Source organism: Lutra lutra, chromosome X, assembly GCF_902655055.1.
Source record: "Lutra lutra chromosome X, mLutLut1.2, whole genome shotgun sequence".
Lineage (NCBI taxonomy): Eukaryota > Metazoa > Chordata > Mammalia > Carnivora > Mustelidae > Lutra > Lutra lutra.
The window spans coordinates 90,616,197-90,642,022 of NC_062296.1; the positions used below are offsets into that span (position 1 = coordinate 90,616,197).

The following is a 25,826-nucleotide window of genomic DNA, read 5'->3' on the forward strand; positions in this document are numbered from 1 at the left end:
CTCATGCCAATGATGACTGCAAGAAAGGGCAGGATTGCATTCATGAGGCATGAAACTGGAGAGTGAAGGCGGAACAGCGAGAATCCAGAGACAGGGAGAAAAGCTCTGATGACCTTGGGTGCCCTTGAAACCTCTTCTGAAACTGGGTGCTAGTTCTGTGTATGTGTGTGTATATGTGTGTGTGTGTGTGTGTGTGTGTGTGTGTGTATTTATCAGAGTGAAAAACACATATCTTAAAATGTTCCCTCTTCAACATCTTAAAGTGCACAATTCACTAGTGTTACGTTCCATTACATTGTTGTGAATCATTTCCAGGATCGAGACTGTTCAGACCCAAAACTTTATCCTTATTAAACAACAACATTCTGTTCTTACCGCAGACACTAGTAAACACTATTTGACACATATATAGATATATGTATGTATGAATGGAATCTTTCAGTACGTTTTAAGACTGGCTCATTTTACAAGCTTGATTTCCTCAAGGCTCTTTCATGTAGTGTGCCACAGGATTTCCTTCCTTTTAAAGGCTACATATTGTATCACTATAAGTATTTACCATATTTTGTGTGTCTATCCATCCATCAATGGACTTTTGGGCTGTTGGCACTTCTTGTTTTGGGAAGGCTGTTGGGATGAACTTGGGTATGAAACTATCTTTGAGACTCTGCTTTCAGCTCTTTTGGAAATACACCCAAAAGTGGGATTGCTAGATCATACATTACTTCTACTCTTAATTATTTAAGGAATCAATATGCTGTGTTCCATAGTGCTTACACCATTTTATAATACTAGCAACAATGTGCAAAGATTCCCTTTTTTCCTGCATCCTTGCCAACAATTCTTATATTTGTTTTCTTGATAATAATCGCCCCAATGAATGTGATATTTGTGGATTTGGTTTTCATATTCCTAATTATTAAGGATACTTGTCATATTTTAATCTAATTGTTTGGGCCATTCATATATCATCTGTGGAGAAATGTTAAGTCTTCGCCCATTTACCAAATTTACTGACAAAATTTTTTTGTTTGATTTTTAAGTATTTTCTGCCATTCCTTAGGTCATCTGTTCACTATGTTATTACTGTCATTTGATGCACAAAAGACTTTAAGTGTGATGTAGTCCAGTTTCTCTGTTTTCCAACCTGGTTGTCCATGCCTTTGGTGTCATATCTAAGAAATCATTGCCTACTCCAATATTATAGTCTTTTGGAAATTTATACTTTTCCATCTTTAGTTCAGGTCTTTAACTTATTTTTTAATTTTAATATATGGTTTAAGATCAGGTTGAAGTTCCTTATTTTCTCTGGGAGTACACAATTTTTCAACACTGTATGTAGAATTCTGCGTGATCTTGGCACCCTTATCAAATCATTTAGTTCAATACACAAAGGTTTATTTCTTTACTTTTTTAAAAAGACTTTATTTATTTATTTATTTATTTGAGAGGGAGAAAGAGAGTGAGGAGGAATAGGGAGAGGGAGAAGCAGACTCCCCACTGAGCAGGGAACCTGATGCAGGACTCGATCCCAGGACCCTGGGATCATGACCTGAGCCGAAGGCAGATGCTTAATAGATTGAGCCCCCCAGGGGCCCCTGTTTATTTCTTTTCTGTGTCACTGGTTTAGAAGTCTATTTTGATACTAGTGCCATACTGTTTTCATTCCTTTATCTTTATAATATAAAGAGTTTTGAAATCAGGAAGTGATTACTAGAGCTGTCTGCTGCTTTTTGAAAAATCTTGACTATTCAGGGTTCATTGAGATTATATATGAATTTTGGGATATTTTTGTTTTTTCATAATCTCTGTGCCCAAACTGGGGTTTGAACTCATGACCTTGAGATCAAGAATCCCATGCTGTACTGACTGAGCCAGCTAGGTGCCCCTAGGATGATATTTTTCCATTTTCCCCTAGGATGATATTTTTCTATTTCCACAAAAAAAGGCCATGAGAATGTTGATAGGGATTGAGTTAAATCTGCAGATCACTTTGGGTATTACTGATATCTTAATAATATTATATGTGCCAACTCATGAACCTACGTTATCTTTGCATTTTTTTGTGTCTTCCTTAATTTCTTTCAGCAATGTTTTGTAGATTACAGTATACATGGCATACTGTATACTTTCACCTACTTGGTTAGGTTCATTCTAAAAATATTTTTTTGATGCAGTCGTAAACAGAATTATTTTTTTAACTTCCTTATTCAATTGTTCATTAAAAGGATATAAAAACATAATAGATCGTTCTATGTGGATTTTATATCATGCAACTTTAATGAGTATATTTACTAGTCCAAGCTTTATTACGATTTTTTCTTCTTTTAATTTTCTTTTTTTCTGTGTGTAGAATCTTTAGTATTTTCTCAATATGACATAACGTAATCTGAACAGAGATAATTTTATTTTATTTTTTTCCAACTGGGAAGTCTTGTATTTCTTTCTCTTGGTCAATTACTCTGGCTGGGATTTCCAACATGACAATCATTAGAAGCATTGAGAGCAGACATGCTTTCTTGTTCCTTATAATAGAGGAAAACCTTTAAGGTTCTAACCACTGAGAGTGATGTTACATGTGGCCTTTATTACGTTGAAGTCATACAGTTTTATTCAAAGCTTATTGAGTGTTTCTGTCATCAAAGGGTGTTGAATACTGTCATATGCTTTTTCCTCAATCGATTGACATGATCATGTCGATTTTCCCATAATTCTCCAAATGTGGTGTATTATACATTACTTGAATTCCATATGTTGAGGCATCCTTACATTTTAGGAAAAAAATATCACTAATTCATTATATATAAAGATATTAAGAGGCTGTTGAATTTACAATGCTAGTATTCTGTTGGGGGATTTGGGGATCAATAGTCATCAAGGGTATTTGTATTTTTCATCTGTTTGTCTGGATTTCATATCAGGTTAATGCCACCCTCATATAAAGAGATTGTTAAGTGCCACCTGATATTCAATCATTTGGAAGAGTTTAGGAGGATTGATATTACTTCTTCAAGTGTTTAGTATCACTCTCCAATGAAGTCAACCAGTCCTTGACTTTTTGTTAAAAGGTTTTTGAATACTGATCCAATCTCCTTATTAGCAACTATCCTGTTCAGATTTTTTTATTACTTCATGATTCGGTATTGGTAAGGCTCTGTGTTTCTAAGAATTTACCATTTCCTCTGTTACTCAATTTGTTGGCATACATTTGTTTAAAGTATACTCTAATATTCCTTTTAATTTCTGTGACCCTGATTCTAATGAAATCACTTTCATTTCTGAGTTTAGATACTGAAGGCTTCTCTCCTTTTTCTTTTCTTTTTTTAAGATTTTATTCATCTACATGACAGAGAGACAGAGAGGGAACACAAGCAGCAGGAGTGGGAAAGGAGGAACAGGCTTCCCACTGAGCAGGGAGGTCGATTTCATATGACCCCAGGTGAAGGCAGACACTTAACAACTAAGCCACCCAGGTGCCCCTTCTCTCCTTTTTCTTAAACAAGATAATAGCTTGCCAATGATTTTGATCTTTTCAAAAAACCACAGCTTTGGTTTTATTGAATTTTGTCTCTTGCTTTACAATTTTCCATTTCATTAATTTGAGCACTCATCTTTATTATTGCACTTATCTTTATTATTTCCTTCCTTTGGCTAGCTTTAGGATTAATTTGTTCACGTTTTTCTAGCTTGAGGTGTAAACGTAGCTTGTAGATTCCAGAAAGTTTTCTTTTGTACATTTTGAAGCTACAAACTTCCCTCTTAGGTCTGATTTCAATGCGTCTCCAAATTTTAATATGTTGAGCTTTCATATTCATTTCTCACAAGATAGTTTATAATTTCCCTTGATACATTTTCTTTGACCAGTTTGTAGGTGAAGTGCATCCTTAAATTTTTACATATTCATTAGTCTCCCGCTTTTCCTTCTTCTGTTGACTTCTAGTTCCATTGCAATTTAATCCAAACGGAGATTTTGAATAATTTCACACTTTCAAATTTGCCGAGACTTCTCTTAGGGCCTAACCTGTATCTATCTTGGACGATGTTGGAAAGGCTCCTTGAGAAGAATGTATATTGTGTTGTTATCTGGTACAGAATTCTGTATATGACTTCTAGGTGCAATTAATCTATTTCCTGATTTATCTTCTTTCTCTTTTATCCACAGTTGAAGTGGGCTATTGGAAGTCTCTATCACTGTGTTGCTGTATCTTTCTTGAAATCTGTCAATATTTGCTTTATATATTTAGGAGTTTAGTATGTTTGTTGTATGAATATTTATAATGATTATGTCTTCTTGGTGAATTGTCATTTTATCATAATAGAACATCTTCCTTTGTCTCTCGAAATAGTTTTTGATTGAAGAACGATTTTGGGAATGCCCCGCTGGCTCAGTCGGTTAAGCGTCTGCCTTGGGCTCAGGTCATGATCCCAGGGTGCTGGGACTGAGCCCCACATTGGGCTCCCTGCTCAGTGGGGAGCCTGCTTCTCCCTCTACCCCTCCCCCTGCTCATGCTCTCTCTCCCTCAAATAAATAAATTTTTTAAAAATCTAAAATAAATAAATAAATAATAAATAAATAAATGAAACAATACATAAAATTGATTTTTGTCTGATATTAGCATAGCCACTCCTTGGCTCTTTTGGTTACCATTTAAATGTAATTTCCCCCATATTTTCACATTGATTGTTGTGAAATCAAAAGTGAGTTTCTTATACAGAGTATATAGTCCGAGTCTGTGTCTCTATAATACTTTCTTACTCTGTGTTTTGATTGGGGAGTTTAATCTATTTGTACTTCAAGTAATTACTGATACAGCAGAACATACTCTTGCTACTTAAATTGTATCTTTATGTCCAGCCCTCCCTCTATTACCACCTTCCTTTGTGTTTCATTGGTTTTTTTTGTACTGACATACTTTCATTCCCTTCTCATTCCATTTTTCTTCTCTTTTATAGATAATTTCTTTGTGACTATCATTACAATTACATAAAACAGTGTAATATTATACCATTCTATTTCAAACAGATTAAAAACTTAATTTCAATTGCATACAAAAACCACTCAGAGAGTTCTACCCTCCCCGGCACATTACGTTACTGATGTCACAAATTGCATCTTTAAATATCATATACTCATTTTCATTATTTACATTATTTTTCAATGTTTTTATCATTTAAATTCTATATAGGAATTAAAACTGAATTGATACATGGAGATTCTATTAAGAGAAGAGGCTATTTTTGTCAATATACTTAGTTTTATCAGAGAACTTTATAATTTCATTTGATTTTGCATTAGGGTTTCTCTCATCTTAAAGTTAGACTCCTTTGACCATTTCTTAAAGAACTTCCCTTAGCATATCTTAATTTCTTCATTTATGAAGGACAGTTTTCCTAGACATATTATTCTTGGTTGAAAATTGTTTTTTATTTCAGCAGTTTGAATATATCGTCTCACTCATTGTAGTCTACAATGTTTTTGCAGAGAAATCCACTCATAACCTTATATAAACTCCCTTGTATGTGATGGGTTGTTTTTCTCTTCCTGTCAAAGATTTTCCCTTTGCTTCAACTTTCACAGTTTGATTATCATCTCACTGATTGGGTGTCTTTTTGGGTTTATCCTGAATTATGCTATTTGAGTTTAGTTTCTTCAATTACTGTGTATATTTCTTTCCTCAAATTTGGGAAGTTTCCACTGCTACTTATTCAAATAATGTTTATGCCCAGTTCTGACCCTCTTCTCTCTTTGGCCTTCCCTAAATTGATACAATGTTGATTCGTATCTCTAAGGCTCTCTTTGTTTTTCTTCTTACTACTTTTCTTTTTGCTCCTTTGACTTCACCATTTCAAATGACCAGTCTTCAATTTCACGTGTTTTTTTTTTCTTTTTTCTACCTTATCGACTCTGCTGTAAACTCCTCTAGTGTACCTTTCTTTTCAACCCCAGCACTTCCACTTGGGGTGTTTTATAATTTACACCTCCTTCTTGAAATTCTCATTTTGTTCATGCATTGTTTTCCTTATTTTGTTTAGTTTCTAGCTCTGTTCTCATTTAGCTCAATGAGCTTTTTCATGACTGGACTGACATGTGAAACAAAGCTATGCACATGGATATGTATCACATTAGAGTCCACTTCAAGCATTTAATTTTGTTACTTTGCTTGGCCCATGTTTCCTTGTTTCTTACTATGCCACAATTTTTTGCTATTGTTGAGACTTGGGCATTGGAGGGAAAAAAAAAATTATCTCTTCCAGCCTTTATATGCTGGCATTATTAGAGAAATACTTCACTGATCAGCCCAGACAGGGATCCTAGGACGTTTCAAACATTTTCTGAGGATTTTTCTTCTTCAGATTTGTGCGTACGATTTTAGTAATTTTAAATTCATTGGGCAGCTTATTCCTACTTCTTCTTGGAACCCCATGGTCTCTTATTCCTCCTGACACCAGCCATGGGAACTGTAGTTCTAATAAGATACCATAGCCATACCATCTGGTGTCAGCAGCTTCCAAATAATACTTTTAGTCTGATCAGCACTCCATGACAAGTAAGACAGATTACAGTCCCTGAGGGAGCCCCCAAACTAGCTAGAACATTGGGTGCATGATATATGCTCAATTGTTTGTGTCCTGAACATGAATCTTTGGCGTAGGAGGTTATCTTCCTAGTCGCACCATGGTAGGTCACATAGGGGGAGGAACATGGCCAAGGATATAAGAACACAAGAATTTAACAAACCCAGTTACTGGAATTCTTTGTCTTACACTGGGTAGGGTACTATTACTTATTAATTTGTCTCTAGAACTCTCACAAAGGTATTTTGCTCCGCACAGAAACACAGTGTCTACATGGCAGAGTGAAGTTCTAAAGCTTCTTGGACTGTAATCTTGCTGCTATCCTGCCACTTTGAGTATTTCTTACATCCAAACTATTTTAGAACACTTGTACAGTTATAGAAAACTACATAGTTCCCATTCATCTGGCATTCAGTTTTGACTAATGTTAACATCTTACATTAGCGTGGTAAATTTGTCACAGCCAGTGAACCAATACTGATACATTATTAGTAATTAAAGTTCATATTTCATTCAGGTTCCCTTAGGTTCTACACCTAATGTCATTGATCTGTTTTAGAATGCTATCCAGGAGATTATATCACATTTAGTGCTCCTACCTTCTTGGGCTCCTCTAGATTATATGAGTGTTTTACCACTACATTTGAGTGATATAAACCAAAAAATTCGGTTCATAGTCAAAGCCAAATTTGTTAAGAATTTTCTGTTGCTTGGAACTCACTAGATTACCAAACGATACTGTTTTCTAGTTCAAACACACTATTTTATAATGATAAATGTAAGGCCAGGCCCACAGTATCCAAATGATTACCCACCATTACATAACTAGTACTGAGAAGAACCAGGATCTTAGCCCAAGAATTTTTAGTTTTTACCATCCAATTTCTGCCCTTTACAGTGTAACTACATTACCCCAGAAATTCACCTTCATTACATCCTGAATACCATCCAATTTCTGCCCTTTACAGTGTAACTACATTACCCCAGAAATTCACCTTCATTACATCCTGAATTTTGAACAGCCAATAGACAAGCATAATAAGATATGAATTAGTGACAAGGATGTGATGATTTTTCAATTTCTCAAGGTTTTATTAGGAAATATGTGCTTTATCAATGTGCTCAAATTCTGTTAGTGAAATTCCTAAAGCAGAAAGTTCACAGGTGATCATATTAAGTCACTGACTTATCGATCATCATTTTTTCTAACAATTTACTGAATATATTGCTTCAGAAATAGTTCTATTCATGTATCCATTACTTCATCCATCCATCTACTCATATCTACATACACCTGAAGATTTTTATAACAAAGATTTATTAACCATCTACTATTGCCCAGAAAATATTCCGGGCAGTGATAACCAACACTGATTAATCTCCTGGAGAGGAACAGTCATGAGTTTTCTGGAATTTTTTGGACTGAAATTAAATGGTATCAATATAATGAAATTAATAAGTCCATTTAACTTTTTGTAAGATCTAAGTAGAAATGTAGGTTTAATAATGTGGGAAACTGAATTTTAATCACTGAACTAAAGAATAGGAACTAGCTGAGGAGAAAAGAGAAGGAGTGAGTTTGGAGAAAAAGAAGGGGGTGGTATCACAGAAGCCAGGAGAATAACTTAGACCAGAACATCACCAGAAATGAATTGGGGACTTTTATTTGGGAGCTTTATAAAATTCCCCCATAAAATGAGTAGTATTACTTCAAAACACTATGGACAATTAACTTTTTCAAAGTACAATGGGGCTGTTTCTCTGTAGACCACTGGTGACAACAAGTTGCTATGTAATTTTCACATCCCTAATAATTATTTGCACTTGCATTTGGCATTCCATTGTGACTGGGTTTTATGTTGCTATTGTTGCTCCCCCTTCAACCCCTCCCACAAAGGTGCTGGATGTTGGTGGGAGCAGCTGCATGCCCCATGATCAGCAGATTCCTCTCCCTCAGTCCCCATCACAAGGGAGGGGGGAGTCATGATATTCTCACAGTGAAGGTTTTACTTCTCTGTTGACTTTTGATGATGTTAACCCTACAACACTCTTTAGAGGTAGATATTGGTTGTTAGAGCTGTGCAACAAGTTCCTGCTGACAGCAGATGCACCACAGAAGTTGGCTTTGCTCACAGTACAACCTAAGAAAACACACTTTACCGACGTCTAAGCTAATTTCCGTCATACATAAAACTAATGGCAACTTCCCATCTCATGGGAGGGTTTTATAAATTTATCAGACAGTGAAACAGAAATACAAGAATGGGGTCAAATGCAAGATATTCTAGAGTAAGGTTTGGAAAACAATTACATCCCATAGGACAAAGTTGGCCTGCAGTTTCTTTTTGTAAATAAAGTTTTATTGGAATACAACCACATCCATTTATTTGCATATTTCCTATAGCTGCATTCACACTACAGTGGCAGAGTTGCCATGATCATTGTCAACTGCTTTCAGTTGTGACCAAGACCATATTACTTCCAAAGCCTAGAATATTTACTATGTGCCCTCTTACAGAAAAAAGTTTGCTGACTTGGCCTACAGAAAAAAAGGCTAAGAGTGGAGGAAGAAAATTATGTATCTTTTGGTGAGAAAACCCATCCATAACAGGGCAAAGAGAAGACTTTCTGAGAGAGTCGAGAGCTAAAAGCAACCTGTCCTCTTTCCTAGGCCTTTATTGAAAATGCCACATGAAAAAAATTATAAGAAAGAAATCAGGAGGTGAGATTGGGAGGTGAGGTGTGAAGGCTAATCAGTCTTTAGCATTTATAGCCTTCTAAGAAATAAGAGTGAATGAACAATCCTGTCATATCCTTTCTGACTTGTCTTCTTTCCCTATATTGGCCATCAACCTACGGAAAATGATGACAGAGAAGGAAAGGGCAAGATAGGACCCTTTCCTTGCAATTTTACTATGGTCAACAGCAAGCCAAAAGTAGGTAGAGTGTGCTCACACCGAGAAGTAAAATAAAAACCGTTAAATTATTTTTGTGTACCATTTCGACTTTTGGGGTTGGAATGAAATACGTATAGAGGTATAAGCTATGAAATACAAATTGTGCCATTTCACTGATTCTGCACAGAGGGCAAAGCTCCCATGTTTGCATATAAAGCTCACTTTGCATCATCGAAGGATCATCAGTAATATTCATGCTAATAAATTAAAACTTTTAATTTTACCTTAATGAGAATGGTGATAAAAGGCAAATAAACAATTATGAAATATTGACAGACCACAAAAGGAAGGGAAACCCTGTAGATTTTTAGTGTATTTGTCTTGCTCCTTTTTTTTCTTTTTCTCCTCTTTTTTATCTTGCTCCTTGAGGAAGGGGACACTTGTTTTCATTTTGCAATGGGTGCTAACAATTAAGGGGCTGGCCCCGTGCACTGACCAACACCCTTTCAGATCGACTTGTCTGCTTAGAGAGTGTCTCCTAGCCATCACAGCCTGAGCTTCTATGGCCAACAGCAATGGAGTGACATGCCTACTTGCGACTCAGGCTGATCCGTGTGTCCACTGGCACAAAAGAGCAGTGCCACTTCTCATCAGCTTTGCGATGGAAGAGACTCCTCTCCAGAAAGTGGCCATTGCCAACAAGGTTTTATTCAGGCTGTGAGAGGCAAGAGAGGACAAGGGCTCGGCAGGGAGCATGGTCCCCGACCCCTGGGGGACCACAGCGAGGCACTGTATATCCAGCCCTCCTCTCCTCTGCTGCGGGGGTGCAGACAATCATGAAAGGACACCTGCCACAAAAGTGATACCATGTCCTCTTAAGTTCAGTCGATTTATTTGGCAAAAACACCCACACCCGCCAGTTGGCACTTGGCACCGGCCAGAATTTCCTGCCTGTGTCCCAGCCTTAGGCGAGGACATCAAAATTGCTCTCTGCAAGGGTTGGCTCAAGCCAGAAAGAAGGGCTCCAAAGGCCACTCAAAAGAATCGAGAGGTGGTAGCAGCCTCAAGCTACTATTTCAATTACAGGCTGTGACAGAAACCTGGTCACCCAGGTGCTTCTGCTTTTCACAGTTTGGCTGTCCCTGTGATCCTGAATGGCCTTTGTGACCCACTTCGTGTACATCCCTAGAGGGTGCTAAAAAATGGAAAAAATGAGAAAAAAAAATAAGGAGAAGAAAGAACCAATCCTGATCATCACCGAACCGGCTGTCTACAGCTCTGCTTGCCATGCGTGTCCCAACTCTTTGTCACTAAGTGGCCCAAGGTAATTCAGGTAATTACCAAACCTTCAGCTCTGTCGGCTTCCTGGACAAAAAAAGCCAGGAGAGTTTGAGGGACTGATGCAAGAGAGATGGACCGGCTATGTGAACCCGCCACATTTCGAGAACAAACGCCCAAGATGGGAACAGGCGCTGATATAGGCGAAGACTGCGTTGCATCGTCCTTTCCACCACATGCCAAGTTAGAGCCGGAATGACAGAGTCGTTTCCAAAGCCTTACTTTTCAAAGGGGCTCCGGCAACTCTGCGGACTCCCATGCTAGCTGGGAGGAGTAATTATCAACTCAGCAGATAGGTGCTCTGTCGGATATGAAAGAAAACAAACCTGCTTCAGTGAAGGGAATAAACAGCCCCCGATGTTCAGCCAGGGAAGCTTGTGCGCTGACAGGACGTAATTACCTTTCATTGCATGTAATGATATTATCATTTTTACTTTGTTCCTCCAATTCCAAAATTATAATATACCTCCCTCGCTTAAGTGGATGCTTGGGTTCCTTGGGAACTCATTTAACTCAACGGCATTTGCTCTTGCCATGAGGCAATTATTTGCATTTGGGGAAGAATTCACTGTGTGTCCTCGGAAGCGGGATGTTTAAGTGTTCTTCATCACAAACACCAAAACACGAGGCAAACCACCTTTTTTCTAACATAATGCCGATTTGTAACTCTTTCAACAGTTAAAAAGTCACAAAATAATACGGCAACCCAGCTCAAATAATCTCTCCTATTTCCATCCTTGTCACACCTTCCAGTTTCCACAAAGAAACTTTGGTATTTCATTCCCAGAATCAAAAGGTAACAACGTACGTAATCGCTCAGATCCATTTGTCCTTTGTTGGATGCTGGTTAATAATGTCGGATTAATGAAGTAGGAAATGGATGTACCATTTTGAATATGAAAATAATACAGGGGATGGTGGGGGCTACCACAGTATCCAAATCCAGCTTTACAACTTTAAATTTTTAGAAAAGGAAAACATTAAAAGAACTCATGAAACGGAACAAATGAAGGGACTGATCCACAGAATATGAGCCAGACTCTCCTCTGTAATCTTGGGGTAAAAGCAAAGGAAAAAAACACCCCAAGAATAACCCTCTTGGGGACATACGAGGTAAAGCCCAGGGGAACTACTTGGGGGCTCAAACTTAAGGATGAAGTAAGGGTTTGCTGTTTCTATTTCCATGATGACAACAACAAAATTCTATCACAGTGACTTGACAATTCTGCGGGGTTAACAAAACGGGGATGTGGGACCCACATGCTGCTTGCATTTCCTCGGATGATTCTTTCCTGGAGCTAGAGAAGTCAAAAATACCTTTCACACTGACTATGGAACTGACTGGCAGGTGGGAATGGCTAGACTTCTCCCACGATGGGCAATGTCCATCCTGGAGAATAGAGTGGAAGTTTCCACATCTCATTATAAATTTCCACTATTCAGGTTTCAGGATTGAACCCTCTTGCACTCAGAAGATAGTGACTCGGTTTAATTGCCCACCATGGGAATTGCTGGCAGAGTAACAGAATAGTATGTCTTGTCCAATAAGCATGCAGAGCTACTTTTCGTAGGCTTACAGAAGAAGATGACGAAGATGAAGATGAAGAAGAAAGAGGAGGAGAAGGAGAAGAGGAGGAGGAGCAGCAAGTCTTTCAAATGCAGAACTTGAAAATGAGGGCATGTATTTTTGCAATGACCCTCCCGTCTCCTTCCCACCTGCAATTGCTATCCCTAGACTCCAACTGGGCTGGCTCTTCATTAACAGCGATCTTGCCAACAAGTGCTCTAATATTAATTTTGACCATGTTTTAATTTTTCTTTCAATCTTCAGAAGCCAAAGTTTCAAATTCATGAAGGATATTTCTTCTTTTGTATTAACCCTCCCGACCCGCAAAGTCCAACCAGAGTGTTTTTACTGTTTAACGAAGAAATGGGATATTAGGAACTCGCTGCTCCCTATTCTCTAGGAAATGTATTATATGTCTCTAAGGAAGTAAAACAGATCTTGCACAGTTGAGAATGACTGCAGGCCTATCACTTCCACTGTACTCTAAGATCATGGAAGGTAGGACATTGTCTTACTAATCTTGGTATCTTCAGCATATACTCATGTTCAATAATGTTTGGTGGGTGTATGCTGGGTGGGCCAAGGAGTGCTTTTAAAGGAAGCACATGACCAGACCACCCGGCGGATGGGCCATTTCTAAAGATGCTGAATGGGGAGGGTAAGCCAGGGAAAGGTGGTGGTGAGCGTGTAGGGCTGCGTGGTCACGGGGGTGGTGATTAAGGCTATGGAATATAGGGGGCATAGCATGCATTAGACTCCATTACAAAGCCAAAACAACTGAGGCTTTATATTCTGATGATGAGGAAGAAATGCTAGTCTGACTACACAGAGGATGTGGCAATGCCCAGTCCTGGGGAGCCTCACCTTCTCCCCAAAAAGTAGATTCCTCACTGTAGCTCACTATCTCCCCGGTCAGTTGTCAAGGTTTAATGAAATCTTTGGTCTCGCAAGAATTTTCTGAACTTGCTTTATCTAAATCAGATCACATTAAGAGCCAAAAGAGGTGCTGTCCGTAATTATGTCAGAACGATACTCATAAACCAGGACACTCACTTCTGGGCAGACAGGGTTACACGCCTCTATCTGCACTTCTCTATATGCACACATATGATCTATATCTATATCATCTATATCTATATGCTATATCCTTTTATAACTATATCCACAACTACACGTGTATCTGAATCAAGAGCTCTGTTGATATCTACATTTCTATCTACAACTGTATCTAAGCTTTATGCATCCTGATTCACAACCACACGGACATCTGTTATTTATGGATGCTGTTCTTAGAGCAAACATCTCAGAGGGCCTCAAACTCGCTATAATTCTTACTTTCTCTTACCTTCCATTTCTCCCTTTCTCACCCCTTTCTTAAAAGGACACTCTTTCCTGAGAGTCATTCCTTCAAGTTCCAGTTTCTCTCTTCCCGTCTAACTGTCTCACTTCCCCTACTTACATGGTAATAACAGGAAACTGACAAACTCTTCCTCTACATCTCCCATGTTTCGTAAACAATATTTGCTGTTGCTCAAACACATATATTTCCTGTTTTTCTGACAATAGTAACAAAAGTTGTCCTTTTCTAATGCAGAGTTGGGTGTATTTGACCAGGTACATGAGTAGACATTTGGAAAACCATTTGATGAATCTGAGTCTCACTTTTCTCATCCAGAAATAAGATCAATATTTCATTAATTAAATAAGGGAAAATGCAATGGGGCAGCTGCCAGTCCTGGGGAGGAGAACCTGAAACTATTTCTTGGCTCTACCCAAGATCCAGGGTATTCACTGAACATGTGTGTTCCTCTAAAATCCATTTGTTCAAACCCTAATCCCCAGAATGATGGTATTTGGAGGTGGGGCTATTGGGGGGAGGATGGTAATTAGGCCACGAGGGTAGAGCCCACATGATAAAATTAGGGAACTTCTAAGAAGAGACCTAGAGATACGATCCCTCTCTCTGTGTGTCATGTCAAGGTACAGAGAAAAGACAACCACCTCAAGCCAAGAAGAGGGCCCTCACCAAGAATCCAGGCTTGCTAGCACACTGATTGTTGATTTCTCAGACTCTATAACTGTTGAGAAATAAAGTTCTGTATTTCAGCCACCCACTCTTTCAGAGTTTATTATAAACCCCCAAAAGACTAAGACAACCAGCCATCAGGATTTTTTACCATTCCTGACCCTACTTCAAAGTGCAGCGAACACTGATAACCAGTGGTCTACTGTCTATATAATGTTATATAAGTGTTCATTAATATGTGTGTAATGGCATTAATTTTTTTTATCCTATGCATTACCAGCTTTTTTTTATAAAATTTAAGGTATTGGTTTCACTCTAAATAATTGGGGATGGGAAAAGGAACACGAAATTTGAACACATTTAACTACCGTGGGCTGTGTTCTGAAGGACTCATCAAGATAGAATTAGCTCATTATTGAGCTAGAAGACTCTAACTTTGAACATGGGAAGCCTGGATCTTCCCATAGCTTCATTAATAACTTGAAAGTAGTTGTACCACCATCAAAACCAATTGTATGATTTGGGATATCATTTGGATCCTATGACAAGATAAAAAAAGGAGACATCTAACATCTTTCAAAGAGAATATGTAAAAGAGTAAGAAATTAAATGCAAAGGTGCTAATTACTAGCCACAGCTTAATTTTCAAATTGTTCTTTTAACATACAAAACTAATGAGCAGAGATATACTCCACATTGCAAACCAGAGGTCGACAGAAACTTGAGTAATTAGAGTATTGCTTTGTAATGGAGGGAACTCAGTAGATAAGGAAAAAACCCCACCGGAATGATTCTCATTTATAAAACCCACTAGGGATAAAGAACAAACACCTTTGAAATCAGGTACTTGTTCTTCACATCTGAAAACAATGAGTCTGAGAGAGCTTTGAAAACTTAACTTTTCCAATAAAAAAATCCTACAGATTCAGTGGCTCCATAGGTTGAGAGGCCAACTCTTGATTTCTGCTCATGTCATGATCTTGGGGCTCTGAGATCGAGCCTGGTATTGGGCTCTGGGCTCAGCAGGGAGTCTGCCTGAGATCCTCTCCCTCTCCCAGCTTGGGCGCATGAGCATGCGCACCCATGTGCACGCTCTGTATTTCTCTCTCTCGAGTAAATAAATAAAATCTTAAAAAAAAAAAAAAAAACCTATCTTACAGATTGGGAAAAGTGACACGGGTGGCATTCGTTTTTAATGTTGCTATTTAGAGATCAGTGCAGGTTTCTCTATGAAGTTGCTGATTTACTCTTAACAGGTTTTAACAGCTGGCAGTAGGCCAGGGTAAATGTTACATTCACACGTGGCCTTGCCCTTAAAAATGTCAAGGACACGAAGCAAAATGCACGTGGCTCAAGTTAGCTGGGATTCTATGACCAACCAACATGCCTTGGTTTGTGTTTCCATCTAATTAACTGGCTTGGAAAGCACAGGAGCCCAAATCTGACAAGGAAACAGAAAAATCCATTTTCCTTGGTAAAGTCTAAGATATACCTCCATAAATTTATAATCTGAATCTTTTAGAAAGTACATTTCTTTGGCAGAAATTCTTTTTGTTTTGAGTTAAAGCATCTAGGCAAGCTCAACTGAGCCAATTACATGAATTCATAATGATGTTACAAAATAGATAGCACAATGTAATCTGACAAAATATCATCTTTTCAGCAATATAAAGCACTTGGGTAAACTATGAAATGAACAACTCTAGGGTATAAGCAGAATTGTTGGTCTTTCTTCCAGTCTTTGTGCTTTCTGGGAGATTCTACTCCCATGGCCAATTCCAGTGCAGTTCCTATGGTAGGGCACCCTCAAGAAAGCCTTGAAGAGCCAAAGGACCACTGCCCACAGGCTCCCTTGAAACTTCCCAGAAGGCCAGGCCCTCAAGAATGAATTGTACTCTGAAGAGAGCTGCTCTCTCCTTTGCAGGAAATTCAAGAAAGAGGGGAGACTTGGGCCGCAAAGACTGAAATCTGACCATAACGTTCATATGTTTCTTGCATAGATAGCCTCCCATAATCACCTGGAGGTGCTGGGCTGTGCAAAGATCAAATCCCCAAAAACAATCGTTTAAGAAAGATTTTTTATCTTTATAAACATGATTCCCCCACCTCACCGTGACCCTGTCTGCTCATCAGTCCACAGTCAGATTGACAAGAACAAAGAAATGCTGCCTGTAGTCTGAAAAATGCTTCTGTTGGCATCCAGTCTCAACTCAATTTCTTCGGTTAGGATCAAACATGCTTACTGATCTAAAATGTATTTTATTTTATTTTTTAAAGATTTTATTTATTTATTTGAGAGAGAGAGAGTGTGCATAAGCAGGGGGAGCAGCAGAGGGAGAGGAAGAAGCAGGATCCCTGCTGAGCAGGGAGCCCAACATGGGGATGGGTCCTAGGACCCTGGCATCATGACCTGAGCCGAAGACAGATGTTTAACCAACTGAGCTACCCAGGTGCCCCTAAAATTTATTTTAAATATTCTCATACTTAAGAATGCTGCACATAGCTTGTAAAAGAAAGCAGGATGGGCCCTTGTTTTTTGATAAGTGCAGTAGGAAAACTTATCTCATACAATTGCAAAATACCAGAGAACTACAGCTACTGATTGCTCCAAAATTCTTTGGTGGTTCCCTCCAAAAGGTAAACATAGAATTATCTTATGATCCAGTGAGTACAATGCTAGGATATATCCACAAGAATTGCAAGCAGGGACCCATACAGATACTTATGAAGCACTAGCCACAGCAGCATTATTCCTAAGATCCAAAAAGTGCAGACGACCCACATTTCCAATGACAGAAGAATGGTTAAACAAACAAGGTTATCCGTAAAATGGATTGTGTACAATGGAACATTATTCAGTCCTGAAAAGGAATGAAATTGTTATATATTCCATGCCATGGAAGAAACACTGAGGACATTACACTAAGTGAAACGAGCTATACACAGAAAAACAAATACTTTATGATTTCACTTATACGAGATATCTACAATAGGCAGATTCATAGAGAAAGAAAGTAAAATAGAGCTTACCAGAGGGAGGAGGGGGAATGGGAAGTTATTTTTTAATGAGTACAGAGTTTCTGTTGGGCATGATGATGATAAAGTTCTAGAAATGGACAGTGGCTAATGGCTGTACAATGTTCTGAATGTACTTAAATGTCACAGAATTGTACACCCCAGAATGTTAAAATTTTTTAAAAATTTACCTTTATGCTATATACATTTTAGCGCATTAAAAAAAAAAAAAGTCCAAAATCTTAGGCAGTGTCAGCGAGAGGAACACATATAATTCTGTTAGCTCATGTTTTTCATTACGAATAACCCAGTAACATTTCTATCTTGACCAATTCTACAAAGCAATGGAAATTGTTAAACTTTAGTTCTAGCCTCAGACAGTGGGTACAACTGGCCTTGGATATACTAAAGAACACTTTCACTCTTTCCCAGAATGACCTTACAATGTCCCGACAATTATCAGCCTAACATGGCAGATGACCAACTATGAAGCAACTGCATGTCACAAGACATAGAAGACAGAGAAGATTAAGCAGCTTGACTGATGGCCTCCAAATGTCTATGAGTCCCAAATGGAGGCACGCTAATTCTGAGTCAAGGCTGGAAGTAGAGACAAAGAACAGGTAGAAGATTCCACACAGTTCAAGCCATCAGTTCTACCTACTTGATGAAGCAGTCTCGGCCATCCCGGTTCGCAGTCATCTCCCATCCATAGGGTGGCACCTGGTTCAAGCCCCAGGTGCCCGAGGGAGGTGGCCAGCCAGAAGACTTCGTCCTGTGGCTAGGGAAAAAAAAAGAGAGAGAGAGAGAAAAAGAAAAGCATCATTACACCTGACTCTTAAACATTTCTTCTGAGATAAACACCAGAAGGAGCATGGGATTTGCTCTTCTCAACTGTGGGCTACATGCTCAGCTGATTAAATGAATAAATACAATGAGTGATTTTACAGTAGGTACCATGCTCATTAGTTCTCCTTACACTATCTTCCTTCCTGAGGTAAGCACATATATTCCTTTACACATATTCCATTTCACAGATGAGGAAACAACGAATGGCTCAGAAAGATTAAGTAACATTGTTCAGGACACGTTATCCATTTTAAACAAAATTTTTGCACAAATTTTGCAATGGCATCATTGCACTACGCTTCCTGACCCCAGACATCAGGAAGTGTGGCAGATAGGTATTGCATGCCATATCAACACATATATGTAAACATTGTTTTTATGGATATGAAGCAAATAATTGGAAGCTACAATTTCCTGGCCTCCCCTGACCCAAGCATAACATTTCCATTATATTATCCACATTCCTGTCAAAGTGAGCTATAGCCCAGAGACAAACTCTCCGTTTAAGTTGCAGAGAAAATCTATACATTTGCTTTTATACTTGCAATTCAAATCCTGAATCTCAATCATCAGCAAAAGGGAAGGGTAGGCTACGGAGAATTTTCTAGAATCCGGCCCTCCCAAGAGCAAGAGGAAAGGTGAAGTAATTGCACGTGACAAGCAACTGGGACAGGCAGGGCGGCACAGTCACTATCTCCAACCAGAGGCCAAAGCCCACGTCCTGGAGCGTGGCTGGGTCCTGGCCACTCCTCTCCACCAAGGACCTCCAGAACTTCCACCATTTGCTCAACAACACTGAAAATTGCTTCAGAGCAAAATCACAAGAGGAAATACCAAGTGCCGTTTTTGGATCAGCCAACATCCTTCATTGTTTGGTCTACCCACACCACGTGAATTTCTGGATGGCCTTGGAGATCTTCCAGGCACTTGCAGATTGCAAACTGGGGTCCAAACGACGTGGCGGGGGTTGGGGAAGCAGGGCTCACATTTCGGGGGCCTCATGCTCAGCATCTGAGTAGAGCACCAGGGAGCCTCTGACAGGGCCCCAGGGACCACACGCACAAGGTGTACAACTCTGTGTGGGCGGCCGTCCAAAGCCAGCAGCACCCCCCCCCCCCCACAGCAAGCATCCAAGGACAGGGTGTCATCGTTTCTGAAAGGAGGCACCTCTGAATCCCCCAGAACACAGGGCAACTCACCCCCACCTCACAGCCAACGCACACATTTGATCAGAACCCAACGCTTCCCTGCAGGTTAAACAAGCCCATTTCCAGTACGACTTCTAGACAGGAAGGATCTCGCAACATTTAAACCACCTCTGCTGCTGTTTTTTAAACTTCCTTGCAGGTTTCCCACATCCTTCATGAAGTGTGGTGAGCAAAGGTCACAAATGTAAAGCAGGGCTGGCGGATTTAAAATCCCACCACCGGAGCCTTTCTTGCCCCTAGACTATTAAAATACAAGACAAGGGCAACAGTTTCTGTTCCTCTTCTTCGCACGAAAGTCAGCAGGGGCAGTTTCCTCTGGAGGTTTTATAAGAATGGGCTGCTTCCCCACAGTTGGAGAACCCATGAATTTGCCATCCCGTGGAAAAAAAAAAATAAACACCAATTTCTCCCAAGTAGCAGAGAATACATGTGGAGAGCTTCCTAAGACTGAACCAAGGACACAAGCCCTTAGGCAGGTGAACAGAGCATATCCTGCTGTTAAAAAGTGTTCCAAAAGCAATAGTACAGTAAGAAGTAACACAAGGAATACTCGAGCAAAAGACTATTCATGTAGAGAATGCAACTATTTACACTAGATGACTAAATGAGGGCCTGCATCAGAACGTTAATCATGACCAGAGAGGGCTACCTTACTGAAAACGGACTCTCTCTTCTTTTCAGTATTTCTTTCACCGGCCACAGCCACCAATGTCCAAATCACTCAAAGAAAGACACAGGCTTCCTAATGTAACTGCCATGTGAAATATGGTATCAGTAGGACCGAATTTTGTTATAAAGTACATTCTGTCCTGTACAGTATGGTCTGAAAGCAGAAAACAGCACTTCATGACGATGTTTTCCAGTGAAGACTTTTGTCATGAAACACCCAATGAAGTGCAAATACTAGACACGTTTACGAATGCTAATTTAATACTTCCCTTCCAGGACATTGTTTGATATAAAAAAACTGAATAATTAAAATCAGTTATGTCTATATGTCTGTTAATGTGTTGTCATATGTGGGTTGGAAAGGAATTAATGCAATTTAGCAAATTAAAATGCTCAAAGAACAAAAAAATAACACCCTAAATATCTAAACCTAAGAGTCTTAAGACTCAAGGACAAGGGTCATAACTATGGAAGGATTTGGTTCCTGCTTCTATGAGTGGAATTGCTGGAGGTCCATCCAACAATATGTGGCCGTATAAGCTGATTGTTTGGTCTCCCTTTTTCTAGGCACCTCCGTTCCTGGCTCCATCCTCCGTGTCTTCACCAAACCCTCCAAATTGGCCCATACCAGAACTACTGGGAGACATAGTCTTTTCCACCAGGAATGCAAGAGTTAGCATCTTACAGAGCGTAGATGGGGCTAGTGCTTATAAAAGTAGAGATCACTTACTGATGTGTACCAGAAGCCTCTCTGATTCAGATATTCTACCACTGCTGACAAGAGTTCTGTGCCCAACTCCTCATGTTTGGAAAAAATGCTGACTCTGGGTCCCAGTGTGAGATGCGCACCCTTTATATACCCCAATCTCCCAAAGAGTCCATTCAGAGTTCCTAGGCAGTCTTCCCGAGCACTGACACCTTTGGTATTTCTCCTCTTAGAAGGAGGTCTTACTTTTCTTTCTTTTTTTTTTTTAAAGATTTATTTATTTATTTATTTGACAGACAGAGATCACAAGTAGGCAGAGAGGTAGGCAGAGAGAGAGGGGGGAAGCAGGCTCCCCGCTGAGCAGAGAGCCCGATGCAGGGCTCTATCCCAAGACCCTGAGATCATGACCTGAGCCGAAGGCAGAGGCTTTAACCCACTGAGCCACCGAGGTGCCCCAGGTCTTACTTTTCTTGTCCAAGTTCCTATTAGCCTCTGAGTTGCTCTGACCACTTCCATGGAGAACAAAGACTATTCTGTAAGTAGGAACCTGCAGTGCTGCTCAGGAGCCAGCAGGACTGAGGATGGTAAGCAGGCTGGCCCCACTGAGATCATTTCTAGAATGTTCTCCAGCCTAGGGTTGCCAGATTTGCCAACTGTAAATACAGGACATCAAGTTCAATGTGAATTTCGTATAAACAACATTTTTTTTTCTTTGCATCAGAAGATCTCACATAATATTCGGGCATTACATATACTAAAAAATGCATTCATCATTTATGTGAATTTCAAATTTGACAAGACATCCTGTGTTTTATTTGCAAACTCAACATTAGCACCTTAAATAATCGAATACTCAGATTCTCTTCCACAATCAAAAAAGGCAGCTTTTCTACAGAACTAAAATATCATAGCCCAGAATTCTTAAGACTTACCCTCACCTAATCGTGGGACCAAATACTACTCTCACAGAGTCTATGATGTGATAAGAAGCACCCTCAGCTCCCGGACTAGCTTCAAACCAAAGTATACCCTCCTAACATGTCTGTGGGAATAACAGGGGGATTACAAGCAGTCATGAGCTAGGCGTTGATCTATTTCTCAAATTTAGCTTGCAAGAATCACCTCACATTGTTCAATAACTATAAAGATAACTAGACCCTAGAAATTATGATTTAGCAGGTCTGGGTTAGAACTAGGAATCTATGAGTGAGAGAATGAGGGTGTGTTTGCTGAAACCAGCAATTCACATAATTCTCTTTTGAATAGGATTGCTAAATTTACCAGTCCAAATGAAACAAAAGAAAACAAGAATGCCCACGTCAACTGAATTTCCAATACACGGTGAATAATTTTTAGTGTAAGGATGACCCATGCAATATTAGGAAATACTGATTTTAAAAAACCATCCAGATTCAACCAGACATCCTATATTTTATACAGGAGGCATGGGGTTTGGAGAACACTAGTCCATGTTCGTGTGGCAACACAACAGCATTAGAATCTACTGGGTTGTTGGCATGACGTGAAATCTGCATTTTGTCAAGATCCCCAAGTGATTTCCAAATACATTCAAGTTTTCTAACCACAGCCCAAATGGGTGATTCCCAACGTGAAGCCTTGCAGCAGGATGGAATCAGGTGATGAAACTTGTTAAGTCCAACTGCCCGGGATGGAGGCCAAGCCACTGGAGTCTGATTCCCTGAGGGTGAAGCCTAGGCATTGGTATTTCACCCCAAGATGGCCACCCACCAGTCAAAGTCATTTTATATTTGTTTTCGAGCTGATTGAATCAGAGCAGCCTGCTGTGGCGCTCAAGAGCCTGTTCTCTAAGCGTGGCCCCGGGGACAGCAGGGGTGCCACCAAGGCGTACATATCACCCCAGACCTACCAAAACATAAAACACTCAAGTGACAGGGCTGACCAAGCAATTTCTGTTTAAAGGGCCTACAGGCAAGGCTGGGGCCCACTCAACTTCGCTAACCACTGAGTTCGAATCAGACTCCCTTTAATCCAAGCTCTGCCATTTCTTTTCCACAATCTTCAACAAGTTCTTCAACCTCTAACCCACTTGGTCCCAGCTACTCCTCTATAAACGCTGGTAAGAGGACCAGGTCCTCAGAACAATATTAAATTAGTTTTGGAGGTCATTTCATACCATATGTGCTAAAAAGTCTCTGCTAAATAAATCTCAACTGAACACCGGAGACAATAAGGGATTTGGGGGTAAGGCAGGCATAGGTGTCTCTACTCGTTCTCAAAGTGTTAGAAGGGTGAATGTGTCAGCAAGAGCAGGGTGAAAAGGGCCTGAATCAAGCCAGGTTATACCTTCTTCCCAGGTCACAAGTAGAGTTCAGCTGTTCCGAAAGCAGAGGAAAACATAAGAAAATCGGGCCCGGGAACCAGTAACCCCAGCTGTGTGTGTGATCCCCGGTAGAGAGGCCAATTTCCACGGTTCTCAGGCCCCACCTTGAAACTGCCTGCGACCGCGGGTTCCGTCACTGCAGCCCGAGATCACGGTCGTGCGAACCACTTTCAAACACTTAGCTCAGCCTTCAAAATAGCGACCTACATTGCCAGGGCTATTTCAGTCATTCCAGAAATTCCCGGCCGCTTGACTGAACTGCTTTGCAATGCTGTGCTTTCTCACATCTATTGTTTGCAACAGATCGAAGAGGCCTGGACAGAAAAGATCTTCAGACACGAGATGAAGCGAGAGCAGCCAGGAAGTGGAGGGGTAGAGCTGCGACACTAGCAGCATTGGGACTGGTGGTGGAAGCCACGCCCCGTTTCCGCCCGTGGGCCCGCCTCTAAGTCCCGGACCCAATCCGGAGGCCAATCTACCCGGGAGAAGGCGGGCTCTTAGAAAACAGGGGCAGGCCAGGACAGTGACCTGGGGGGCTAGAAACACAACTCAGGAGGAGAGAAGGACAGTGAGTGAGGTCCGGTTCCACAATCCTGAACAAACACATTCAAATGCTGTCCCAAACGAGCTTTGTGACCCCAAATTCTAAACGCGCCCTACTTAATTTTCATCACTTGTAAGAGTGACTTAGTCTGTCTCAATGGTTCTCACCTGCGGGGTGGAGGGTGGGGGTTGCTACCAGGAAGACACTGGTTTTGGAGACCCGTGAGGTGGTCCCAAAAGGAGCGAGGGGAGACACTTCAGGCACTTAGTGGGTACAAGGCATGGATGCTGCCACACATCCCCTGGGACACAAGTCACTTCCAACACAGACACAGAACGACATCAGTGCCCCTGCTCAGCACCTAAAGCTGCCCTGAGAAAGAAACAGAAGGAAGAACACACGGTTCCGACCACTTTCCTTGATGGAGACTTGGGGCTCAAAACATTTTGGTTGAAAACAAACACACAAGACACCCCGCAATTGCTCAAAGTTTGCACTGAAACCTGAATTCAGATAAGCAAAATCGATCTTTCCATCACAATGCAAGAGTTCAAAACCCAGGTTTGCCACTGAAACCTTCAAACTTTACCCAAATGATTTGGGTAAATCATTTGGCCTCTCAGAGTTTTAGTCCTATGGGTAAAAATAAAAACACCAACATCCGCTCTCAGGGATGTTCTGCAGATAAATAATACGTGCCAAGAACCAAGGTCCAGTATTTGACTCACTGAGAACAGTCTCATCAAACGCTCTTGTGTTAGAAGTGGTTATCGTAATGAAGGTAATTTTAGTATTTGACCTCATAGATTAAACACCACTTCTACATACAGAATTTCTTTTGATGCAAAGTCAGCTTCATCATGGAACAAAATGTCTGCTAAAGCATTCATGGTTTTGTTTTAAAGATGCAGAAATGGAACTCAGAGAGAGAGTATAATTTACCCCATAGCCAATGGAGGTACCATATTGGCCTCACTGGAGGGAAACAAGGGCAGCCATGGACTTGGACTAGAAGACCACATGTTGTGGCAGGCACTGTGTGTTTCATGGATTGTACTAGGGATGGAAATGGTGGGGAAGAAGTTACAGCCTCTGAAAAATCTCCCCATGCACACATCCTACTGCTGCGACACAGCTAGTTAGGAGAATGTCCAAAACAAATCCACAGCCTCCGACCCTAAATTCCTCTTACTTACACAGCACCATTATGAAGTGTGACTTCAACATATAGGTTTATTTAGATACCTGGTAATATTTTGGATGACTAACCAGAATTAACATGCATGATTTGAAAACTGGTATTGAGAAAGAAGCTCTTATATGCATTTCAGATATGGTAAAACCTAAGCCACGTCTCTTCAGTTAACTCATCCCGGACATACAATGCACTTACAAATCCAACCAAATCCAATTCTTTCCCAGATTTTGACCATCCTTATCTCTTTGGACTCACAGAGATTATTTTCAGAATACCCCAAGGTTATATAGTGTTACAGATGATGCTACAAAATGTAAAACATGTTCTCATTTGTATTGCTCTAAGTGGTGACAGGATTACAGTATCCAAAATTCTGCAAGAATGCCTAAGGTCACACAATATATAAGCGGGTGATATATAAAGTATCTGGTAGGTTGAATGGCCTTTTGGTTTAAGGTAAAGGAATTAGAGAGGGATTGAGACAAATAAATAAAGAATGCTTTCAAGGGCATCTGGGTGGCTCAGTGGTTGAAGCATCTTGATTTTGGCTCAGGGTCCTGGGATCAGTTCCCAGGTCAGGCTCCTCACTCAGTGAGGAGTTTTCTTGAGATTCTTTCTCTCCCTCTTCTTTGTCCGTCAACCCCGCTAGTATGCTCTCTATCAATCTCTCTATAAAATAAATCAATAAATCTTAAAAAACAAAACAAAACAAAACATAAAGGATGTTCTGGATGAATTCAAAAAGCTCCATGATTAGTGGCAGCCTTGTTTCTATGATGACCACCTCTCTGAGCCTCAGCTGGATGAGAAGGGTTCCATTGCTACAAAGTTTCGGGTCTCCAGGGATTAGGGAGGAATTGACTGGCTAAGT

At 40.2% G+C, this 25,826-nt stretch overlaps 1 protein-coding gene across 2 annotated transcripts in view; it reads right to left on the bottom strand.

Moving 5' to 3' along the window:
* FRMPD4 (FERM and PDZ domain containing 4) overlaps window positions 1–25,826 on the bottom strand; it is an 863,243-nt gene that overhangs the window by 179,413 nt on the left and 658,004 nt on the right. For both annotated transcript variants that reach the window (XM_047716285.1, XM_047716286.1), the window contains one exon: window positions 18,084–18,200. In XM_047716285.1, coding sequence (XP_047572241.1) covers window positions 18,084–18,200 — 117 coding nt within the window. The remainder of the gene's footprint in view (window positions 1–18,083; window positions 18,201–25,826) is intronic.